This window comes from Melanostigma gelatinosum, assembly GCF_949748355.1.
Source record: "Melanostigma gelatinosum genome assembly, chromosome: 6".
NCBI lineage: Eukaryota > Metazoa > Chordata > Actinopteri > Perciformes > Zoarcidae > Melanostigma > Melanostigma gelatinosum.
This window is the reverse complement of record NC_136639.1, coordinates 21,810,213-21,830,156: the sequence shown is the minus strand read 5'-3', so window position 1 is coordinate 21,830,156 and position 19,944 is coordinate 21,810,213. Positions and strand designations below refer to the sequence as shown.

Here is a 19,944-nt window from a genome sequence, read left to right as displayed (position 1 = left end):
ACAGACGGTTATTTAAATGCAGGGTTCATATATATTTTACCAATACATTTCGAAGACTTTTCCATTGCTGTGTAACAAACGTTCACAGCCGTACATTCACTGGAAATCTGTGAATACCTTCTTATACACACTATATACTATATAGTGTATACATGAAACATAATAATATAAGGTTAGGGTCTGACCCTACGCAGAGAACAAACCTTACATCAAGTGACTTCATCGAGCTGCCAGATCATTAAAGTATTGTTTAATATAGATTTTTCTCAGTCGATCTAAACTGGAATTTGTGGGGCAATATTTTTTCAAAACCCTTCAGGGTTCATTTTATGTTTCCAAAACATATCCACGCTTGGAAACTGCCATCTCAAATTCCTTTACTTCTTCAGGTTTTTCAACACCATACCAACCCCTGCACACGTCTGCACAGAAGTGGAAAGAAAAACACTGACAAACTGACAAGTGGCCAGACAGATAACTTTATTGCCTTAAAACAAGTAGCATTTCAATTAGTGTTATTAGTGTTAACGTTCACGTGTGAACTCAGAAGCACTTCACTGTCGTTCAATGAATAGTAAAGTATTCTACAACATATCATGGAATTTGAAAGCATTTTTCAGAAAATGAAAGCCTTTCTCGGGTGCGCAATACTTTAGTCATGTTGCCATGCACAACATTAGCCTGTGTTAGTGTTTTAAAGCTATCGGGTAACGTAAACATGGAGTTTAAAGGATTTATGAGCCGCTGTTCTCTGAGTAGTATTTTACACAACATGCATTGATTTGTAAAAACATCTTAGGCCAGAGTTGAAGATGTGTAACATAGCAAGCGTACACTGCTTTATGAAGCACAGAATTGTTATGTTCTACAGAGGAAATATTAACTCCAATTAAAAACATGTATGGACAATGAAAAAAAAAAGCTAAATTGCATGTCAGCAGTTGGCACATTTGAGCCTGCGTGGTGATTATTCTAGTCCTGCTTACAATGCGTCTGGCTAAGCGACACTGCAGTGATGAGATCGGGATGCAAAGCAGGCTGAACTACTATAAGAGGACGGGATCACAATTCAAATTCAGTTTTCACGATTTTTCAATTCTCAATTCAGTCAAAGTGTGATGCCTCCACATGTCGTAGGACTCTATGCATCTGGTGTCAACACAAACATTTGCCTTTATTCTCTCGAGAAAGCTGTTCGGTCAACATTGACTGCCTGCTGCAGCCTGGGGAATATCATTCTGTACTGTATAAGGAAATAAATTGACAATTATGTACAGTTGGTTGTATAAAAACAAAGATTTAGAGAAAAATCAAAAGGTGCCGTTTCGTTGATCCAAATCAACACAAAAGCATGTAACACATAGCGTTCATAGGTTACTCTCCAAAGCCGTGCTTGTTTGAGAAAGCAGACTCCAAAGGAAAACAATCTGCAGGCATATTTATCAGTGGAGCCATCCATTAAAGTTAGTCATCAATCCTGTCACAGTAGTTTTTACTTAAAGCTTGTTGTCTGGAGGCACTGAGAAACAATAAAACCACAGGCTGCCGCACAGGCCAGCAAGAAACTGGCTCTGAAAAATAGAAGATAAACATCCTGGTTACCGCTGGCTAACCATGTCAAAGGTTGTCATCTTTGCATAATGATGCTTTTGGGAAGCCGAGCCAATGGACGCATCCTCAACACCCGCAGTGTACACGTGAGTGGAGGAGAGCAAATGGAGTATGTAGAGTCTACTTTGGCTGTTAGTGCCCTGTGTTTCACACCATAACGGAGATGCCAAAGTGCCGTCGAGCGACCAATATTTACAAGGTAATTTCTACACATTTTTGTCAAAAACAAACAAAACCGATAGCATTTCTGGAAATTCTCTATTAATTTCCCTGTATAAGATTTCGCCACTGTCCCTTTCTCCAGTCACAAAATGTATAAGGAGGCTTCAGGACAAATCTGAAATGAAAAACAAAACAAAACAAAACAAAAAAACTTAAAATGTATAGCAGACCAAGATCTCCCTAAAAACGAACAAGCACTCAAGCACAGCAAATCAACATCAAATGCATTATCTGCCACCTCTCTGAGCTTGAACATGAAGCGACCAAAGAAAAATAATTTCTCACAAGCACACAAATATAATGGAACCAACGTTTAGATAGTTTCAGCACTTGCTAAAATCCTTTGTACGCTGTAACGCTCAGTGCCAGTGGGAACTGTACGTCCGATAAAATACATTTCTGAACTGCATTAGTGTAAGATATTCTTTTTTTCATCATACATAAACATTTAGGAGCAAGGCCGACATGGTGCAAATGTCTGGAAGCATTACATTTATCAAGAATCATCCGACACTGTAATTACCCATCCAAGTGATTTCTCATACTTTGTTCAATACCAATCCCCTAACTCGAGGATAACGCGCGACACGTTGCAACATTAAGAAGAAGACACTGGCCTGACTGTGAAATGTATTTCTCAACAAGATTTTTTTTTTTTAAATACTGCAAAAAAGCTTCACTGGTTAAAGAAAGAAACCAACACAAACAGCCCAAAGTAACATAATAGTGTGTTTGCTAATTGAATTACATTAGTTTGTATTCATGTGCTAGCTTATATTAGTGTATATATCCACGGGGGCTCATCACCCACACAATTCCAGACAGCTCCACTCCTGTATATGTTTAAAATAATCACAAGTACATCTTTCAATTGACATCTCACTGTTCAGACAGTGACTTGTGAAAAATAGATCTGTAATGATAGGAGCTACCTTGGTACTGACCCAAGAGAGTGCCACCTATACATACCTTTGAAATCATCTTTTCCTTTCAGTAGCTCATCAGCTGAGATTATCCCGACGGCAGACCGGCAGAAGACATGGATACTGTAAACGGCGGCTTTCTGTCTGCTGAGCTACCTTCCACCCAAACCGTTCTTTTGTAGTGTTCTTCCAAAAAGAAAAAAAAATGTCCCTTACTTTTACAGATCCGTCATTAGGTTTGAAAACTTCCTGCTTTCAGATTTCTTCTGTAGTGTGGCAAACTTCACATGGACAAGAAATAAAAACATCTGAAACGCAAGATAAAAACTGGATACAGCCAGCTGAAACACAGGATGTGCCGTTGCTAAATGCCCATCATGGGGAGTAAATATGGGTTGAAAAGAGGTATGACGAGAGAGATTTTCTGTCAGAATAGAAAGGATTTGAAATATAAATATACAGGTTTTGATTTATGGTATTTGCATGACGGAGAAAATCAACAATATTTCTGTATGTTTGGAATAAACACCTTAAATAGCATGATTGAGCTGCTTCCAAAGTGCAACTGTAAGAATGTAGTGCTATATCAGTTGGGATATTTACCGACACTGTATGGGTGAGGCTTGTTTGATGCATGACACTGGTAACAGCAATGAATCAGAAAGTTTTCTGTTACTCCCCCTCCTGCCCCTCCCCCACCCTCCCCGGCCTGACTGCTAGTAGTGAGCATGAGATGATTTCATGGTTTAGTGGATGACAGCAGGTTGGTGAACCAGGTCGCCGCCGCCGATGATCGCCTCTCATCTGCGTGCTCCTCTCCGTCAGGGAGGAGGAACTGAGTGGAAGCAATTGAAGTGGGCGACCCGAGAGAGGGTGCCAGGCCGTCGTTCTCCGCGGCCTCCACGGGGGAGTCCAAATCCCAGGAGCTCTGGGGTTTGTAGCCCCCGGAGCTGGCAGCCTGGGGCTCGAAGAAAGGCTCGGGTGACGCTAGGTCCGTGTCGTCACTTGGGGCTCTGGATTGCATCTGGGGCCGGTAACCTCCTCCTCCTCCTCCACCTCCACCGCCTCCTCCACCTCTGCAGAAGGACAGATCAGCCTGGGGTTGGTGGCCCTCGGAGGAGCCCTGCGGATCCAGCTGGAAGACCAAGGAAGACCCTGAGGTCTGGATCCCCGTGTACGTCACATCGGTGCGCGCCGAATCCAAAGAGGACGCGGAGGAAGACGAAGAGTCTGGGAAGCGCGGCCTTATGGGCCGCTCGTCTGCCACGTGGTTGTAGTAGCGCAATGAAGCCGGCTCATCGGTGTCAGCTGGCTCGTCTCCCAGCCCGTCTTCATCCTCTTCCTCTTCGGGAATGACGACGAGCACCTCTTTGCTCGAATCCCACTCGGGCCTCTCCACCATGTGGACCAAACTGTGGGGTGATGGCTTCACATCCAGCGGCTCCTGTAAGACACACCGGGTGTTCAAACACTCTACTGAGTAAGTTTCAACGGGAGACGACCACCGTCTTCGCACAAGAGACGATCAAAAAAATAGGGAACGCCCAATTGTAAGTTCTTTAATTTAAATAGAATTAGCACTTGATTAGTTTAGTGGTGAGGGTCGTATTGAATTAGACTCGTACTGTACCTGTGACCTGGACCAATCGCCGGGCAGCTTGGGCTCGGGTATGTCTGGATAGAACGCCTTTTTCACCCTGGTGAGCAAGCAAAATGTTACTTTCAAATAACATCAACTAGAACTACCAGCTCAGGTCGAATGCCTCCAGCAACCAGTCAGACAGACAACCCAAAAAACCGCAGCAAAACACACTCACCATTTCCTTTTCTTGTAGCAAACGAAGGTGACGATGACCAGGAATACGGCTGTGATTCCCATGGAAGCCAAGATTTCCAGTATCAGCCAATCAGCTGTCAGGACAAGACAGTAGGAATAGTACTTGTTAGACTTTAAGCAATAGAACATCTATTCATAGGTGCAATATTTTGTCGTCTAAAATAAAAGTAATGGTTGTAGAATAAGCAGTTGGAGCTAGACACACATAACTACACGTTCACGTACTGTATGGCTCCAGCGTTATGGAGGCAGTGACGCCTGTCTCCTCGCCTGCTGAGGTGTAGGCCTTGACAGTAAACTTATAGGAGCCTTCAGAGAGGCCTTTTACTGTGTATTCCCTGCTTCCTAGGTCTGACAGATTGGCTGTTCACAGGACAGGGTGAAACGCCACAGAGAGGTGAGGGAAGGAAAGAAACGGGAGACAAAAAACGAGAGAAATGAGGATGTGCGAGTTCAAACAAGATAAGAAATGCTTTTCGCCGAATGCCGTCATGAATCACGCATGCATTTGTACACGTTTACCGAGAAGCGTGAGCTCGGAGCCGCTACTGACGTAAATGTTGTAGCCCAGGAGGAAGCCTCTTCTGACGACCAGCGGGATCTCTCCCCAGGTCAGGAGAATGTCAGAGCCCTGCTGGGTGGTTGACAGGCTGACAGAAGCGGAGGGGACTGTGGGAGACGAGAGGGCGGGAGGAAGAGAGAGAGAACAGATGAGATGGGTCGGAGCCGGCAATAACAGAGAGTCAGCGATCAAAAATGCGATTTCTGAAGCCAATGCTTCCGCTAACACGCCGTGCTGTCCTTACCCAGCTCCTGCATGTATCCCTGCCAGCGCTGCAGCAGCTCTGGTGCCTCCGAGGTGATACTGTACAGGGAGATGTCGTACATCACGCCCGGCTGGAAGTCGGCTGAAGGCAAAATATTTAAAACAGGTTTAAAACACTGTCCATGGCCAAAAATAACACGGTACAGTACATTTGAAATATGCTGAAAACATGGAGGCATCGATGCCGGCATACCTGACTCAACGGAGACGTTGGTGGTTCCGGCGGCCACCTTGATCCACCCCACAGGGCAGTTCCACTTGCAGGAGGCCTCATACCATTCTACCACATAAGAGCAGGTGGCATTGTCGTCGCGCTGCCAGAACAGAGGGAAGCCGCTGTCCGTATAAACGGCCCTGGACACAGAACCGGGTTCCACATCTGGAAAGGTGAAAATATGAAGACAGCAATGTAGAAACTGTGTGTCTCCATGTTGTTTTATAACGTGTAGTAACTGCTGCTTTCAAGAGAAAAGACTTTTATGACTGTGGAACCAAAGAGACGGTTGCTTTCTGTGCTAAAAAACGGACAGAAAACACAAGATATATATATATACATATACATACACACTTAAATACACTCCATTTCCATGTACCTGTCAGACGTAGTGGTACATGTACACTTGCAGGTTGAGACACCCCCGCGGCGTTCCTCGCAATGACGGTTGCCGTGACCTTGTCGTCGCCGCTGGCGGTTGCGATCTGTGTGAGGTTGATTAGTAGCGCAGAAGTATCCGGTAAGAAGAATTCTGTGCGCTGTCGATTTTCCTCGGGGCTCCAGAACGTAACTTCATAACGTGTGATCAGACCATGGCTTTGTCTTCGTGTCAGAGGCTGGAAGAAATCAAGGAAAGGGGAAGGAAGTCGGGAAAACCGGTCAAGAGAGTAAAAGGAGGACGAGGAAAGAAAGCCAGAGACAAAGCATGACGATTAAAACAGATTGTGGTCTGTGTGGACATGCTGTAAATCTGTGCTCCCTGCAGTAAAACAAATCATTTGTAAATCTACAATTAAAAACGAGAACAATTCAAGTCAAAGACAAAAAACAAGACAAAAACGTACCTTCCAAATGACCTGCGCAGTGTAGTCTTTGTTAATCCACATCCACACATCAAGAGCTTCTGGAACTGAGAGAAAAAAGATCTGAAAATGAACGCTGGCAAAAGTCACAGAGCAACAAAGGATGAACACTGAAAATAAAAAATAAATCTCTTGAGCATGAAAGTTTATTATTGATCTTGGAAATGTCCACTTCCTTACGTCCCCATACGAACACCTGCACTCAGTGGGTTTTACAGTAATATAATGTCTACCTTCTTTTGTTACTGACAAACTGAAAATACTACATTTTAGTTATACTTCAGAGCAATTAGTAATAATTATTTTTAGATTATATCAGCACGTAGCAACATGAATTACTAGCTACAAGTCAATAAACATGAACCTGCTATCACAGGCCAGAAACAATTAGTCGATTGTTGATTGATGCTCAATTTATCATTTATGTTTTTTATCATTAATCAGTTCCAGCTTCTAAAATGTGAGAATTTGCTGATTTTCTTTGTTTTGTTTTAATCAATTTGGGGTTTTGGACTGTTGCTCAGACAAAACAAGCAATCGGAAGACATCACTTTGGGCTCTGTCAACTTGTGATGTGACCTTTTCACGACTTGTAAAACCTTTATCTGAAAATGAAAGAGTCACCGCAAACAAACCCTTTACCATAAGTGTTGGTTTTGAAGGAAAGCGGCTCGCTCCAGCTTCCCCAATTCCAGAAGTTCTGCTGGGCACCACAGCGGACTTGAACGCTGTAATCCTCATCGGGGTCGAGGCCTGACAGGACCACCGACTGCAGGCCCAGACCGGAGAAGGTACGCTGGACACACGAGGATGAGATTACTGTCTGGTACATGGACGGGTCGCACCCGTGGAGAGAACATGCCGATAGAAGGGTGCGTTCGTAGAGAGTGATGTGGTTGGTCGTTAGCGGGTTGTAATGGATATGTGGTAGAATAATGGAAGTGATCTGTCTGACTGGCATATGCACCAAAAAAAAACCAGACAGTGGTCTTCCCCTGCAACACACAAACATGAGCATGAACGCAGACAACTCACCTTTGTTTTGTACCCTTGGGAGGAGAGCTCTACCTGGCAGTCAAGAGCCAGAGAGGAATAGATGTCGTACTTCCACCGCCACAGCACAGTGGCGTTCCAGGCATGGACAGCAGAGTTCAGGCTCTCTGGTGCTACTGGACGCACTGAGGAGAAAGGGTGAAACAACAATCAGTGTGCTGGATGTTGTTGTTTTTTTTATGTCCACGTTTACCTTTAATTTAAAAAGAAAAATGCTTTGAATTCTTCCGTCGAGGGTGAAACAGCTACCTCTGTGCCTGAGCTCAGCAGAGTCAGTGAGGACGTGCCGGCCGAGAGGATTCGCGGCTACCAGGGTCCAGTTACCCCCCCACTGGGCCACACGCCACTCGTCACGCTTCTTCTGCGTGCTGCTAAAATCACATTTCCTGCAAAGAAAAAATTTAAAATAAAATAAAGAGCAGATTAAAATAAAATAAAGATTCGGTAAGAATGTGAAAATCAAAACAATTTAATTTAATGGAAAATAAAATGTAACCACTTCACATAACCTCACAGGCACAAACACACTCATAATGTAACTCGTCTTCAAGCCAGCCGTCTGACGGTTCCTGTAAAAGGTCTGGCAGACAGCCAACACACTGTCAATGTTAAATGGACACACGCAAGCAGCAAGTGGTTACTTAGACTAAGTTCATTCTATTTCTTGTCATCCCCTCTCTCTCTCTCTCTCTCTCTCTCTCTCTCTCTCTCTCTCTCTCTCTCTCTCTCTCTCTCTCAGCTGTTTTTTTTTTTTCTGGGCTGAAAACTATTTTTTAGAGAAAGGCAATCATAAATAATGCAAGGATCATTTCTCAGAAGAAAAGTGACATTAAAACCACATCCTGGCTTGTCAATGTCATCCATTCCGGATTTTGTGGCAGCAGATATGCGAGTTCAGCATGACTATTAAAAAGCTACTCTCATGTTTCAATGACTTTTTGCAGGGCGTGAGCTGTCATGAAACAGATCTCCGAATCAGTGATGTGTCGAGCTTGTGTCCTACTCCATGGATTTTAGCGTCTGCAGCCTGCTTTTTGTGTCTGAGTGTGTTGCAGTTCTGCTACTCGACCCCGAGCCCCTACGGTTTCCACCACAGCACAAGGTTTCAGGTCAGGTTACAGCCATCTTGCTGAGTTTTATTGTGACTGTGGTACCTGTTGTTCAGCGTGTAGCTTGTTCCTCGTTTGCCGTACAGCCGTGTGTCTCGTCCTTCGTTCCACCGGCACACAGCTGAGATTAAGTCATGAGTCTCGCACACAAAGTCACTGGGCAGTGGTGGATCTGGGGAAGGGGACAACGTGTAGACACTCAATGGCATAATCATGTACACACAGAAATAACGTTCACATAGACAGAAATAACTACCAGGAATTCATTCAAAATGCCTCTTACATCCGACAAACACCACCGATCCCCAAGAGTTCGACTTCAGCTTGTCTTTACATAAGACGTTGGCTCCCGTCTGGCTGGAGAGTCCCTGATTCACAGCCGTAACAGCGTAACTTCGCCTACTCAGTCGCGTCTCGTGCATGACCGTGTTGCCGTATTTGATGGAACCGAACTGCTTCCCCTCCGCCATAATGCAACAGAAGGTGGTGTTGGCCCCCACGGGTACGATTCTGTCCTGGGGTAACACCTGGATTGTCTCATAGCTGGGGAGATCGTTTCCTAAAGAGACGGAGCGAGGGAGGAAGAAGTGAGACAAAAGGGGAGAGGGCGATACAAACAGAGATCTATATTTGTTTTGGCTTAAGGAAGAGATTTCAAAGAGAAAAAGAATTGAAATGATCATCCCAAATTGACAGGTCAGGCAATGCAGCCTCTATGTTTCTCTAATTATCGCTGTCCTATGATGTATACGTGTGTAAATATTGCCCCCCCCCCGACCTTGAAGTATCTGAGTGTGGCTCCAGTCACTCGTCGTTTCTCCGTCTCGTGAGCGGATTCTGACGGACAGCGATGTGCACTCCAGAGGTTCGACTGAGGTCCAGTCCCACTGGTGCCGTCCGCTCTCCTGATTCACCGTCACGGACACCGTGTCCTGCAGGCAATACACCGTGAGGGACAGATGAAACATGAAGCGGGTGGACGATCGCTGGTGATCACAGTCGTAGCTCGAGCAGGAAAATAATTATTACTGTACTGAATTATCACGCCAATTAAGCTACGACAGCAAAATGTGCGGCCAAATAAACAAAATATAATGGCCCATATGAGGTCATTGCAGACGTGTCTGGTACCAGCGTATAGCAGCCAATTAATGAGAATGATTATGTTGATGTGGGTGGCATAACATCTATATCAGAGGGTATATCATTATTAGATTTTTAAAACTCTCAAAGGTCGGGCTAAAGCTCCTCTCACATGAGAATGAAACCGACTTGTAGCACAGCTGTGCAATGACAGAAGCACGAGAACGAATGGCATGAAAGAGAAGTGCTCTTACATAGAAGACAGTTATATTGAATTCAGTTCTCAGAATCATGAGGTCGAAGGTTGCCGCTGCTCCTCCCAGCCAGGATATGGACAGTTGCTGTGTAGACGTGTTAGCTGACAGGCTCACCTGCTGGGGTACAGTAAGGACTAGAAGAAGGAAAAGAAAGAAGATCGAGACAACAATAAGGGATTTAAATGGTTTTAGTATCAGACCCGTAGAAACAGAGAGCCAACCTTTCCATGCGGCCCAGCTACGTTACATACACAGCATTCAACATCACGCTGCATTGAGGAGTTTTCCCTGCGTGTAGTTTGGCCCTTACCATCTATGGCGTGTACAGCCGTGAGGCCCAGGAGGACGCAGGTGAGCCACAGAGGGCTCCAGTTAGGCTTTGAGCGAGGCATGGCGGTCAACTGGCCGAGTCCCTGTCTGCAGATCCTGAGGTGGTGGTCCTCTCCACTACAGCAACACCGTGCTACACATTGAAGAGGCACGACACAGACGCAGGGTGCCCTGTGGGAAAAGACAGCACAGAAGGGAGGAAAAAGATTAAACTCCTGTCCTGAAGACTGTCAACACTCAGGTTGTTGTTGTGGCGTCGTGGTGAGGGCGGGTGTTGTGAAACAGTGAAGTTGGGGTCACGCAAACACAACGTGTTTATTTCGTGGAATATTCTGTCGCCGTGCACGCGGTAATCTCATAAAATGTCTCACGGTTCGGATAGTTTGCTCGTATCAATGATCGGTTTGTGGGGAAGAGCTGCATTCTGTTGCAGCATTCTGAATGCCTGCAATGATTCCCTGCCAACTCCCAATTGTTGTACGAATGTATGCCAAAGTCAGAGGCACAGCTGCCAGGAAAATCCAACACCAGCACAAGAAAACACATCTCTCAGGCAGCTGCTGTCAGGCCAGATGTGGAAACACACAAGCAAGACAATGCTGTTCATACAGAGCATGCCCGAGTTCCTTATCCAGTTCCCCTGTACTAAAGTAGACTGTAAGAAGTGGACGTAGTCTCCGTGACCTCACCTGTTGGCTTGTGGACTACAATTTTGAGGTTTCGAGTTTGGCATTTTGGCCGTGGCCATCTTGTTTTTTTGCAAACGTTTTTAAGAGCTGAAAACACACTGCGAAAGGGTTAAAGTTGGAACACGAAAACTTTCCGACCGAACAACGCTGTGGTGGTGACCTGTCAATCACAAGGTAGCCCCGCCCTCAAGCATTCCCTGCTTTATGGTCTATTTAACTCTAAATGTGACCATCACTTAACAAATGAACATCATGCTATATTGAAACTAGAGATTGAGACCATAAACTCATGTTCACAATGTTTACTGAGGGAATAAATCAAGAGAGAAGTCGAGTCATTTTCTCATAGACTTCTATACGAACAGATGTCTTTTTGCAACCACCCTTTTTGCAACCACGTCTTTTTGCAACCACCTGAATATACGGTCGGGTCAATGTCCAACCTGTAGTGCATGTGACCGCTGTTCTCTCTACAAATAGAAAGACAAGATGCCAGATTACAGCACAAAATGACATGTTGCAATAAATGCACCTCGGGCTTGATGAGCCTGTGTGTGAATGTTCAGTGTCTGTTAATTCTCTGTTATTGTGTGACTAACTGTGAACGAGAAGCTGCAGTGCAGTTTGTCTGGGACAGGCTGGGGCAGGCTGGCACAGGCCTCGAACAGCTCAGTTACTGACTCAGTAACTTGTTTTATTGTGATAAAACAATGCTCTCAAGTGCTGCCATGCCCATTACTGCCACAACACGACCTCAACGCAAAGATACACACACAAACCAGCACAGCCCGTTTTGGGATAACTAGACTAAAGGGTCTCACTGTCCCAAACACAAAGCGTCTTTGGCAAACAGACAAGTCAGAGTCTGGTCATAGATAAGTGGCAGTGAGCAAAACAAGCTGCTACACGTGCTGCCAGCGTACGGTGCAAAACAAAATACTGGTTTCAGGGAAGAGAACGCTTACATTATGGGAAAGGAGGACAGACACACTTTTTTGTTTTTTAGCCTACTTATCTAACTAAACTGCTCAGTTTCATTCCAAACCACCAGCTGTTTTGGTTTCATTTCTATCAAGACTCTGGGGACAGAATGCAGATACAGAGATCAAACGCAAGGACAAAAACAAGAGGCTTCTGGAAATACTGTCATGTGTGTAGGTCAGATAAAAAAGGATTCCTCGGAGCTTTTAAAAACAGGCAAAAAAAACAACATAAAATTGTGTTACAACAGCTAAGAACACGGCCTGTTTATGAAGTCTAAAGGAACATCTTGAGAATCCTTTATGTGGTCCATTATGGACTTTTTCTTTCCTTTCAGACCACTTTGCAGCGGTGGGAGTGAGTAGAGTCAAACCTGGAATGTGACTCTACTGCCGGCTCCTAAAGCGGTTTCACATATGGACTTAAAAGAGCAAATTAAACCTAAATGCATGAACTTGAAGGCCACGTGCATTGAGGTTCCTGTTTTCAATGAAAATTTGTATTTATTTTTTATGCTAGTGTAACAGCCGGCGGCCTGCTGCTGCTATTAACACTGTGTAAATACTGCAGAGCCTCTATCTAGCAACTTGGCTGTTTCTGTAGCCAAAGAACACACGAAACAATCACTACTCTCAGTGCGACTTCTTTACTTTGACGTGGGTAACAAGGAAATTTGGCTGAGGGGGAGGTTTTAAAAGTCTTCTGGCGTGTTGCTGTCTTCAAAAACCTGACCTCCAGATGAAATTCAGAGGCACGGCTCAACATAAATACAGCTGTGTGGAGTCAATGTTTCACACTCATGTGTGTGTCTGAACCAAAAGAGAGCTGTCATGGATCCTAGCGATTTTTCCAACTTCAGCATCAGACTGAAACATTTAACAACCTCCAATATATACTAATACCGTCTGAGCCCTGCAAAAAAAAAGAAAAAGATACATAGTGCACTGATAGGAAGTGGGGGGGGGGGGGGGGTCGGCACGGATTCTGGGAAATCTCACCAAGAAACTGATAGCTACAAATGCACACAAACCAAAAAATCAATATTTCTCTGCTGGGCTCTGCTCCTTGTCCTTGTAGCGGTAATAAATGTGACCACACACTACAAAAAAATAAAACCACAAGGAGGGTGCTGTTACTTAAAAACCCAAGGCCAGACCTCATCCGTACGCCTGCAGTGGTTCTATTTTAGGAAAGAAAAGCCTCACCTAACTAACTCCGCCCCGCTCCACACTGGACTTTGCCACTGTTCTGTTTGACCATTCAGCTGTGCGGGGCAGCCTTTCGGAGTAAGCCGTGGAAAATGGCACACAGAATATACTGCGGACGACTGACCGCCTTGTGATGCAATCGTTTCTCGGAACCTGAAATTTGCTCAGTGCGAAAGGCCTCGTTTGTCCCCTGTTCTTTCCACAGTAGCTAAACTCTGGTCGTCAAATATTAACACTCTCAGTCAGGATGTGCAACACACAGTCCAGCATTTAGTCAAGGATTGTGCAAGTCACAAAACAATCACGGTGACTGCCGAACGCATATATCATGCATGTTTGCTTTGACCTGGAATTAATGGTTAATTAATCTATTGCTATTTTTGAGGGGGAAAAAAGTCAGTTCTTTACATTTTGTCGACCTATTTATTGATGAAACACTAGTTTCAGTCTAAAAGACATCCTGAAGTTAAGTTTAAAGTGGAATTATCCCCGCTGGAGCCAAAACTCTGACAAAAAATAAAAAAAGAATAGAAGCCGCGGCCAAATTTACTCCGAAATACCTCAGCTTTTCATATGCACTTTGCCGCGGGGGCAGTAGTAGAGATTTTATACTTAGACAATAAACACAGCCACCAACCCTTCAGCACCTCACTATCGCAACCACTTTTTTTAAACTAAGAATAAAACCTCTGTTTATATACTGTTGTCTTTACTGAAACCGTGTGGGGTGGCACCTGAAGCCGAACTGTATGTTCTCGGCCTACACTCAGCGACGCTGTCATTACGCTGTCATACGATGACCACTGCGGCCAGAAGAAATAAGCACACAGTGCCTCTAGTGTACTATAGAAGTGCGGTGACGTTTTGAAACATGAGCTAAAGTGGCTGCTAATTATGTTTGACCCTCAGATGGGACGAGAGAGAGAGAAGACCGGATGCAAGTGAAAAGTGGAGAGTTAACGGGTGAGTGTGTGCTCTGACCTCAGTGGAGAGGGGACATTCATTCCTGTGTGTGTGTGTGTGTGCGTGTGTCGTTTCCTTCCTTCCTTTCCTTTCCCTCTAATCCTTAATGAATGTAAATGAGTGAGTGAAAAAAATAAAAAAACTGAAAAGTCACTTGAGAAATACACAATTTGCTTTGATATTTTTTTGCTTTTAAATGACTGTCTTAAGATAATAAAACCACACACACACACACACACACACACACAGAGTCAAAAGCATTCCAGTCCAACCCTGGGAGGAATCCACAAACCAGTCTGATCCTTTTTAGCAAAGACAAGTGAGAACACACAAAGGGCGGCCATTGTCCTGCAAGGGACGAGTCTGCGCCTTCTAATCACAGTTTGTTATGACTAATGTTCAGTGTTTCATGTATTGAGTAATACTGCGATGAGCTCATTTAGCATGAAAAGGTACTACCTGTTTTTTAACAATTCATCCTCATATTGGACTACGGCTTGGACTAAGGCAGATTTATTCTGTAAAAAAAACACTGGGAACAGGACACAACACAAACAACTTTTCTTCCTTATAATACTGAAGGGTAACAGCTGTTTAGGAATGATTGCTAAGACACCGTAACTGTCACCTTTTCATTATTATTTTTCTGTTTTAAAAAAGTGGTACGGTTCTAAAAAGACCTTATTAAAACATAATGAATTAGTAATTAATAATTAACACAATAATTAGTATGTACTGTAAAGGTAGCCAACTATTGAGTAGGGTATGTTAAATGATGTAATCTAGATTAAAGATCATTTCTCCACCTAGTTCTCTGTGTCAGAACACACTTTATGTGTACAGCTAGAAGAACAGCTCGTCTTCTGTGCATGCAGACCGCACACCATAGTGTAACATGCTCCTTATCGGGTTGAGACCAAGAGAGCTAGAGCAAACAGCCTATGATCTATGCTGTAACATTCAAAATATTAAAACATGATCACTGAAAATGAGTTGATCTGAACAAAACAACCATGATGACGAAAACAATTCCGTTGTCATACTGTCACATCACAACTTTGGGGTCCCAACTAACGTGACACAAGCATAATAATAATAGACGGGCCTGTTTACTCAACACGTATTAGCTATTTATATGTAATAGCTTTTTTTTTTTTTCCAATTCTGATTAAGGTCCTCCAGAAAAAAAAGTGGCGAATACAGCAGGTATCCCAAAGTGCATCATCACAAAACAGTTTGCATCATTAGCATTAGCAACTGGGCAGCATGATGGGTAACGTTACACGTCTTATCGTAAACATCGAACAGACGGTGGTAACACTCGGTTAGCCATCATTTCAACAACATCTTATCAAATGAGGCAGTGTACTTAAATTGTACGGGCTGGGTTAAATGATAAAAAAATAATTTAAATTCACTTGTCAGCCAGCACCCCACGCAGAAGAGGCCACTGGTGTTTGGAAAAACACGGCTACCGTTAGCTTCAGTAATGTTAGCTGTCATCTACGGACTCCCATTAAAAGTTCACAAATAACACAACAATTACCTCTGATGTAGCAAGAAATCCTTTTCAGTGCTGTTGAATATGTCGGCTAAATATATCCAAAATTCAAGTTCTTAAAATCCTGCCCCGTGCTGGTCTCCGCTGCTGTGTAGTAAAACCTATGAGTAAAACCATTCCCAATGACTCCAGAGGAGGCTAGGATTACTGGAATAGAGCAAAACAGGCGTTTGATTGACACTTGTGCTGACCAATGGGCTTCCACGATACGATTTTTTCACTTGGGGGTGGGCGTAGTCTTGCCGCATTAAAGTCATACCGGAAAGACGGTCCATAAATAAGAGTCACGACACCAGTCGAAACCTCTCGTCAGGACTCTGCTGGAGACGATTTTACCGGAGTCGTCAACTAGAGTAATGCGAAAGTAAACGTGGGGATGCTCATTTGCAATACAACGACCCCCTGTAATTATTTCTAACATGTGATGTAAACTTTTCTATGCGGTAACACGTTACATCTAAATGCACCTCTTGACCAATTATTTCATGTTTATGGTTAATTTGCATTAGTTGTATACATCATGTATTTACTTGTTATATTTGTGTCATTCAGAGTCCTGTTTCATATTTGTCAGTTCGGCGTGAAAACCTAAATATGCCTAAAGGTATCCAATGTGTAAGTGTCAGCCAGATGCCCAAACCACAGAACGTTGCTGTTGCTTTCATACATGTAGGAGTGTACGTGTATCGAATGTGTAATATACGCACATGTAATATACACACTGTGACACATTCACACTCTTATGTGAACACAGCAAAACCTACGTTGTTTTGGTACTAAGAACACTACTATACTAGGGGTTTGTTTGTAACTCATTTGGAATAAAAAACAGTGGCCGGTGATAATCCTTTGTTGTTTTTATTCTTGTACATTGTGTTCATCAATGTAGAAATGAATTATTTATATGTATTAATTTGTTATTACATCTAATCAATTCAATGCTACTTTCATCATGATTCAAAAAAAGAAAATGATGCAAAACAATGAACATTTTCCCTGAGCTGGAAAAATAAAATGCACAAACAAATGACATGTTTTCTCATTGTCAGTCTTGATAGGTTATTTGTTCCATTTTGTCATGGATCAATAAGATCCACTAAGTCATTCTGCTGGTGTTGGACATTTCGTTGTGCAAATATTAATACTGATTAAAATAATTTGACAGGCTTTAAAATCTCTGTATTGTCTTTCTTTTCAACTTTTGACTTGCACTGTAACAATACAGCCACCAGATGGCAAATGCAATGCTACAGTACACTCTCTTCCTCTCTCTCTCTCTCACACACACACACACACACACACACACACACACACACACACACACACACACACACACACACACACCCAGAAGAGGAGTGGTTTTTACTAAGTCAGAAGGAATAAGTCTAAGTTACAAACAACCTTTTATACATTTCCAAAAACATGTTCACACATAACAAGGCACATATAATAGAAATAATAATAGAATCACATCACTGGTGATCAAACCATAACATGTATCACCTGTTTGTGCTTTAAATATGATGGCACCATCTTGTGATTGAAATAAGAAATACAACAAGTTGTATCCAAACTAAATAGTAAAAGTTGAACTTAACACATGAGGATTTATATCAAATCTCAAATCTTTGTGGACTCACACATGAAGAAACTTCACTGAAACCAGCCCGAAAAAAAAGGTGACAAGTTAATGCAGGTGATACATGTGATGCCTTGATTACCAGTGATAAGATTATCCTAAAGTACGCCTTGTTATAAGTGTAGAGCATCACAGAGAGTGACGCAGGGTGACGCAGAGTGACACAAGCTGCCAGAGAGTGACGCAGGGTGACGCAGGGTGTCGGAGGGGGGGAGGGGCAGGGAGGACGTCACCGTACTCGCTGGGTCCCGGACTCACTGGGGTGCTGAGAGTGGTTCAGTGGTCTGTGGTGGGTCTGGGTCTTCCTGGGATGACGGATTTGGTTAACGTCCACTCTCAGCTGCTCCAGGAGTGGGACAAATGCACAGAGGAGTCCTGCCCTGTGAGACACAAACACAAGAGATGAATACTTTTAACTCAACTATACAACCTTTACATTGTTCAATGATGGAATCTTATTACTGATACTTCTGTAATCATAGTGAGGGATTACTTCCTCAGCCCACTGAAAGAAAGGCGACTGCCGCTCTCCATCTGGTCCTGTGGTCATCCATCCTTCTCATCTGGTCCTGTGGTCATCCATCCTTCTCATCTGGTCCAGAGTGAACACATCTTCTCTGTTGTCTGGGAGATCCTGGATGTTGTTTCCTGTGTTACAGCCATCGGTACCTGAGTAAAAGAGACTTGGAGACTTTTCCTTAACATTAGTAATTATTAGTTTACCTTTGTCTGGTAAAGACACCTCGACTTTATAAAGAAAAATGGACCGCAGCCTCCTGCCAGATGGAAGGGGCACGAACAGTTTTTGTCCAGGGTGAGAGGGGCCGGCACAAGAAGACCTCAACAGACTATCAACACCAAGAGTTTAAGACGAATACTGCACATTTTATGGCCAAACACCATTTCAAATAAAGAACTGTATGACAAATGCCAACAAAAACGCATGGAGACCATCCTAATGAGAAGAAGCTGGGGGTGGATAAGACATGTGTTGAGAAAAGATCTTGCTGATATTTCAAGAACAGCCTTACAGTCCAGATGCTGGCGGATGAAATGAAGGGCCAAGTTGACTGCGTCGTCTACAGACCTGTTGGCTCTGTAGGCAAACTGCAGGGGGTCCAGGAGTGGGTCGGTGAGGATTTTAAGGTGGGACAGGACAAGGCGCTCAAAAGACATCATAACCACAGAGGTCAGGGCGATGGGCCTGAAGTCATTAAGTCCTGTGATCCTTGGTTTTTTGGGGACAGGGATGATTCTCCAGAATAGACAGAGTCGTCACTGGGGAAGGGGGTCACGCCTGAAGATCCTCCATAGCTTCACTGGTCCACTGATTGCATTTCCTCAGCACAGGTTTACAGAGCTTTAATTTCTGCCTGTATGCAGGAATCAGATGGACTGTGACATGGTCAGAGTGTCCCAGTGCAGCACGAGGGACGGCGTGATAGGCCCCGTTGGCCTCTCCTACAGCGCTTCACTGCATGAGTTAAGGTGAGAGCACCTTAGACGAGAATGTCCAGTAATGCCACAGAAGTTAACTGAAAAGTTGGAAGTAAGTCCGCTGGAGTTGTTCCCCTGATGTTTATGAGCTCATCTCTGGTGAAAGAGCTCTGGGTATCGCAGCATAAAACTGAATTAAAAACAAAACAATGCGCACCAACACATCTGTATCCTCTCCAATGGTCCTCTCCTCTGGTCCTCCTCTTGGAGGTTCAGAGGCCTGAAGTGGACGGCGCTGCGTCCTCGTGGTCGTCCTCACCGGTCCTCTGCCTCTTCACACTTACCTGCTCCGTGCGGTCCTCTTCCCTGCGCCTCTTGGTGGACTCTTCTGACCTCTGGGGGACCAGGGGCGGAGCCTCTTCAGGACGTTCCACACCATAAGGGAGGGAGCGCGGATGGCTAGCGGGAAAGAGAGGAGTCGGCACACGGTAGAACCCCTTCCAGAAACTCCTAGGTGGTAACCGCTGGGTGAGAGGGTCATCTTCATCTTCTTCCTCCTCATCTTCCCCCTCTTCTTCTTCCTCATCCTCTGTATCCTCGAACATGGAGTCATACCAGGAATCAAAGTATTTACAGTCGGATCTGACATCTTCGTCCTCGTCCTCTTCCTCCATGTCCTCTTCCTCCTCTTCCTCCATGTCCTCTTCCTCCACGTCCTCTTCCTCCACGTCCTCTTCCTCTACGTCCTCTTCCTCCTCCTTAGCTGGGACCAAAACATCAAGCCTGACCTCATACTCACCGTTTACATAAAGAATACATTCAACACATACTACACCTGCTCCCCCTCACCATACTCAACAACACTGTGTCTGCTGTGGAGACCTTCAAGTTTCTGGGATCCACAATCTCCCAGGACCTCAAGTGGGCTCCGAACATCAACACCATCAGGAAAAAGGCCCAGCAGAGGTTGTACTTCCTGCGCCAGCTCAAGAAGTTCAACCTGCCTCAGGAGCTGCTGATCCTGTTCTACTCAGCCGTCATCCAGTCTGTTCTCTGTTCTGCCATCACTGTGTGGTTTGGATCGGCCACTAAACAGGACAGAAACAGACTTTCAGACGGAAACAGATGGATTGTCAGG

The 19,944-nt window shown here is 44.3% G+C and overlaps 1 protein-coding gene across 1 annotated transcript; it reads right to left on the bottom strand.

Moving 5' to 3' along the window:
* Positions 1-469: 469 nt before the first annotated feature.
* Positions 470-15,844, bottom strand: lifra (LIF receptor subunit alpha a). Its single transcript, XM_079269976.1, has 18 exons — positions 15,716-15,844; positions 10,309-10,499; positions 9,996-10,132; positions 9,437-9,590; positions 8,942-9,217; positions 8,704-8,830; positions 7,799-7,935; positions 7,532-7,674; positions 7,139-7,292; positions 6,479-6,543; positions 6,013-6,250; positions 5,613-5,798; positions 5,400-5,501; positions 5,116-5,262; positions 4,819-4,956; positions 4,574-4,667; positions 4,387-4,453; positions 470-4,200 (listed from the first exon to the last, which is right to left on the bottom strand). Exons 2-18 carry the CDS (start codon positions 10,388-10,390, stop codon positions 3,496-3,498), a joined length of 2,952 nt encoding a protein of 983 aa, XP_079126102.1. The 5' UTR covers positions 10,391-10,499; positions 15,716-15,844; the 3' UTR covers positions 470-3,495.
* Between the last annotated feature and the right edge of the window lie 4,100 nt (positions 15,845-19,944).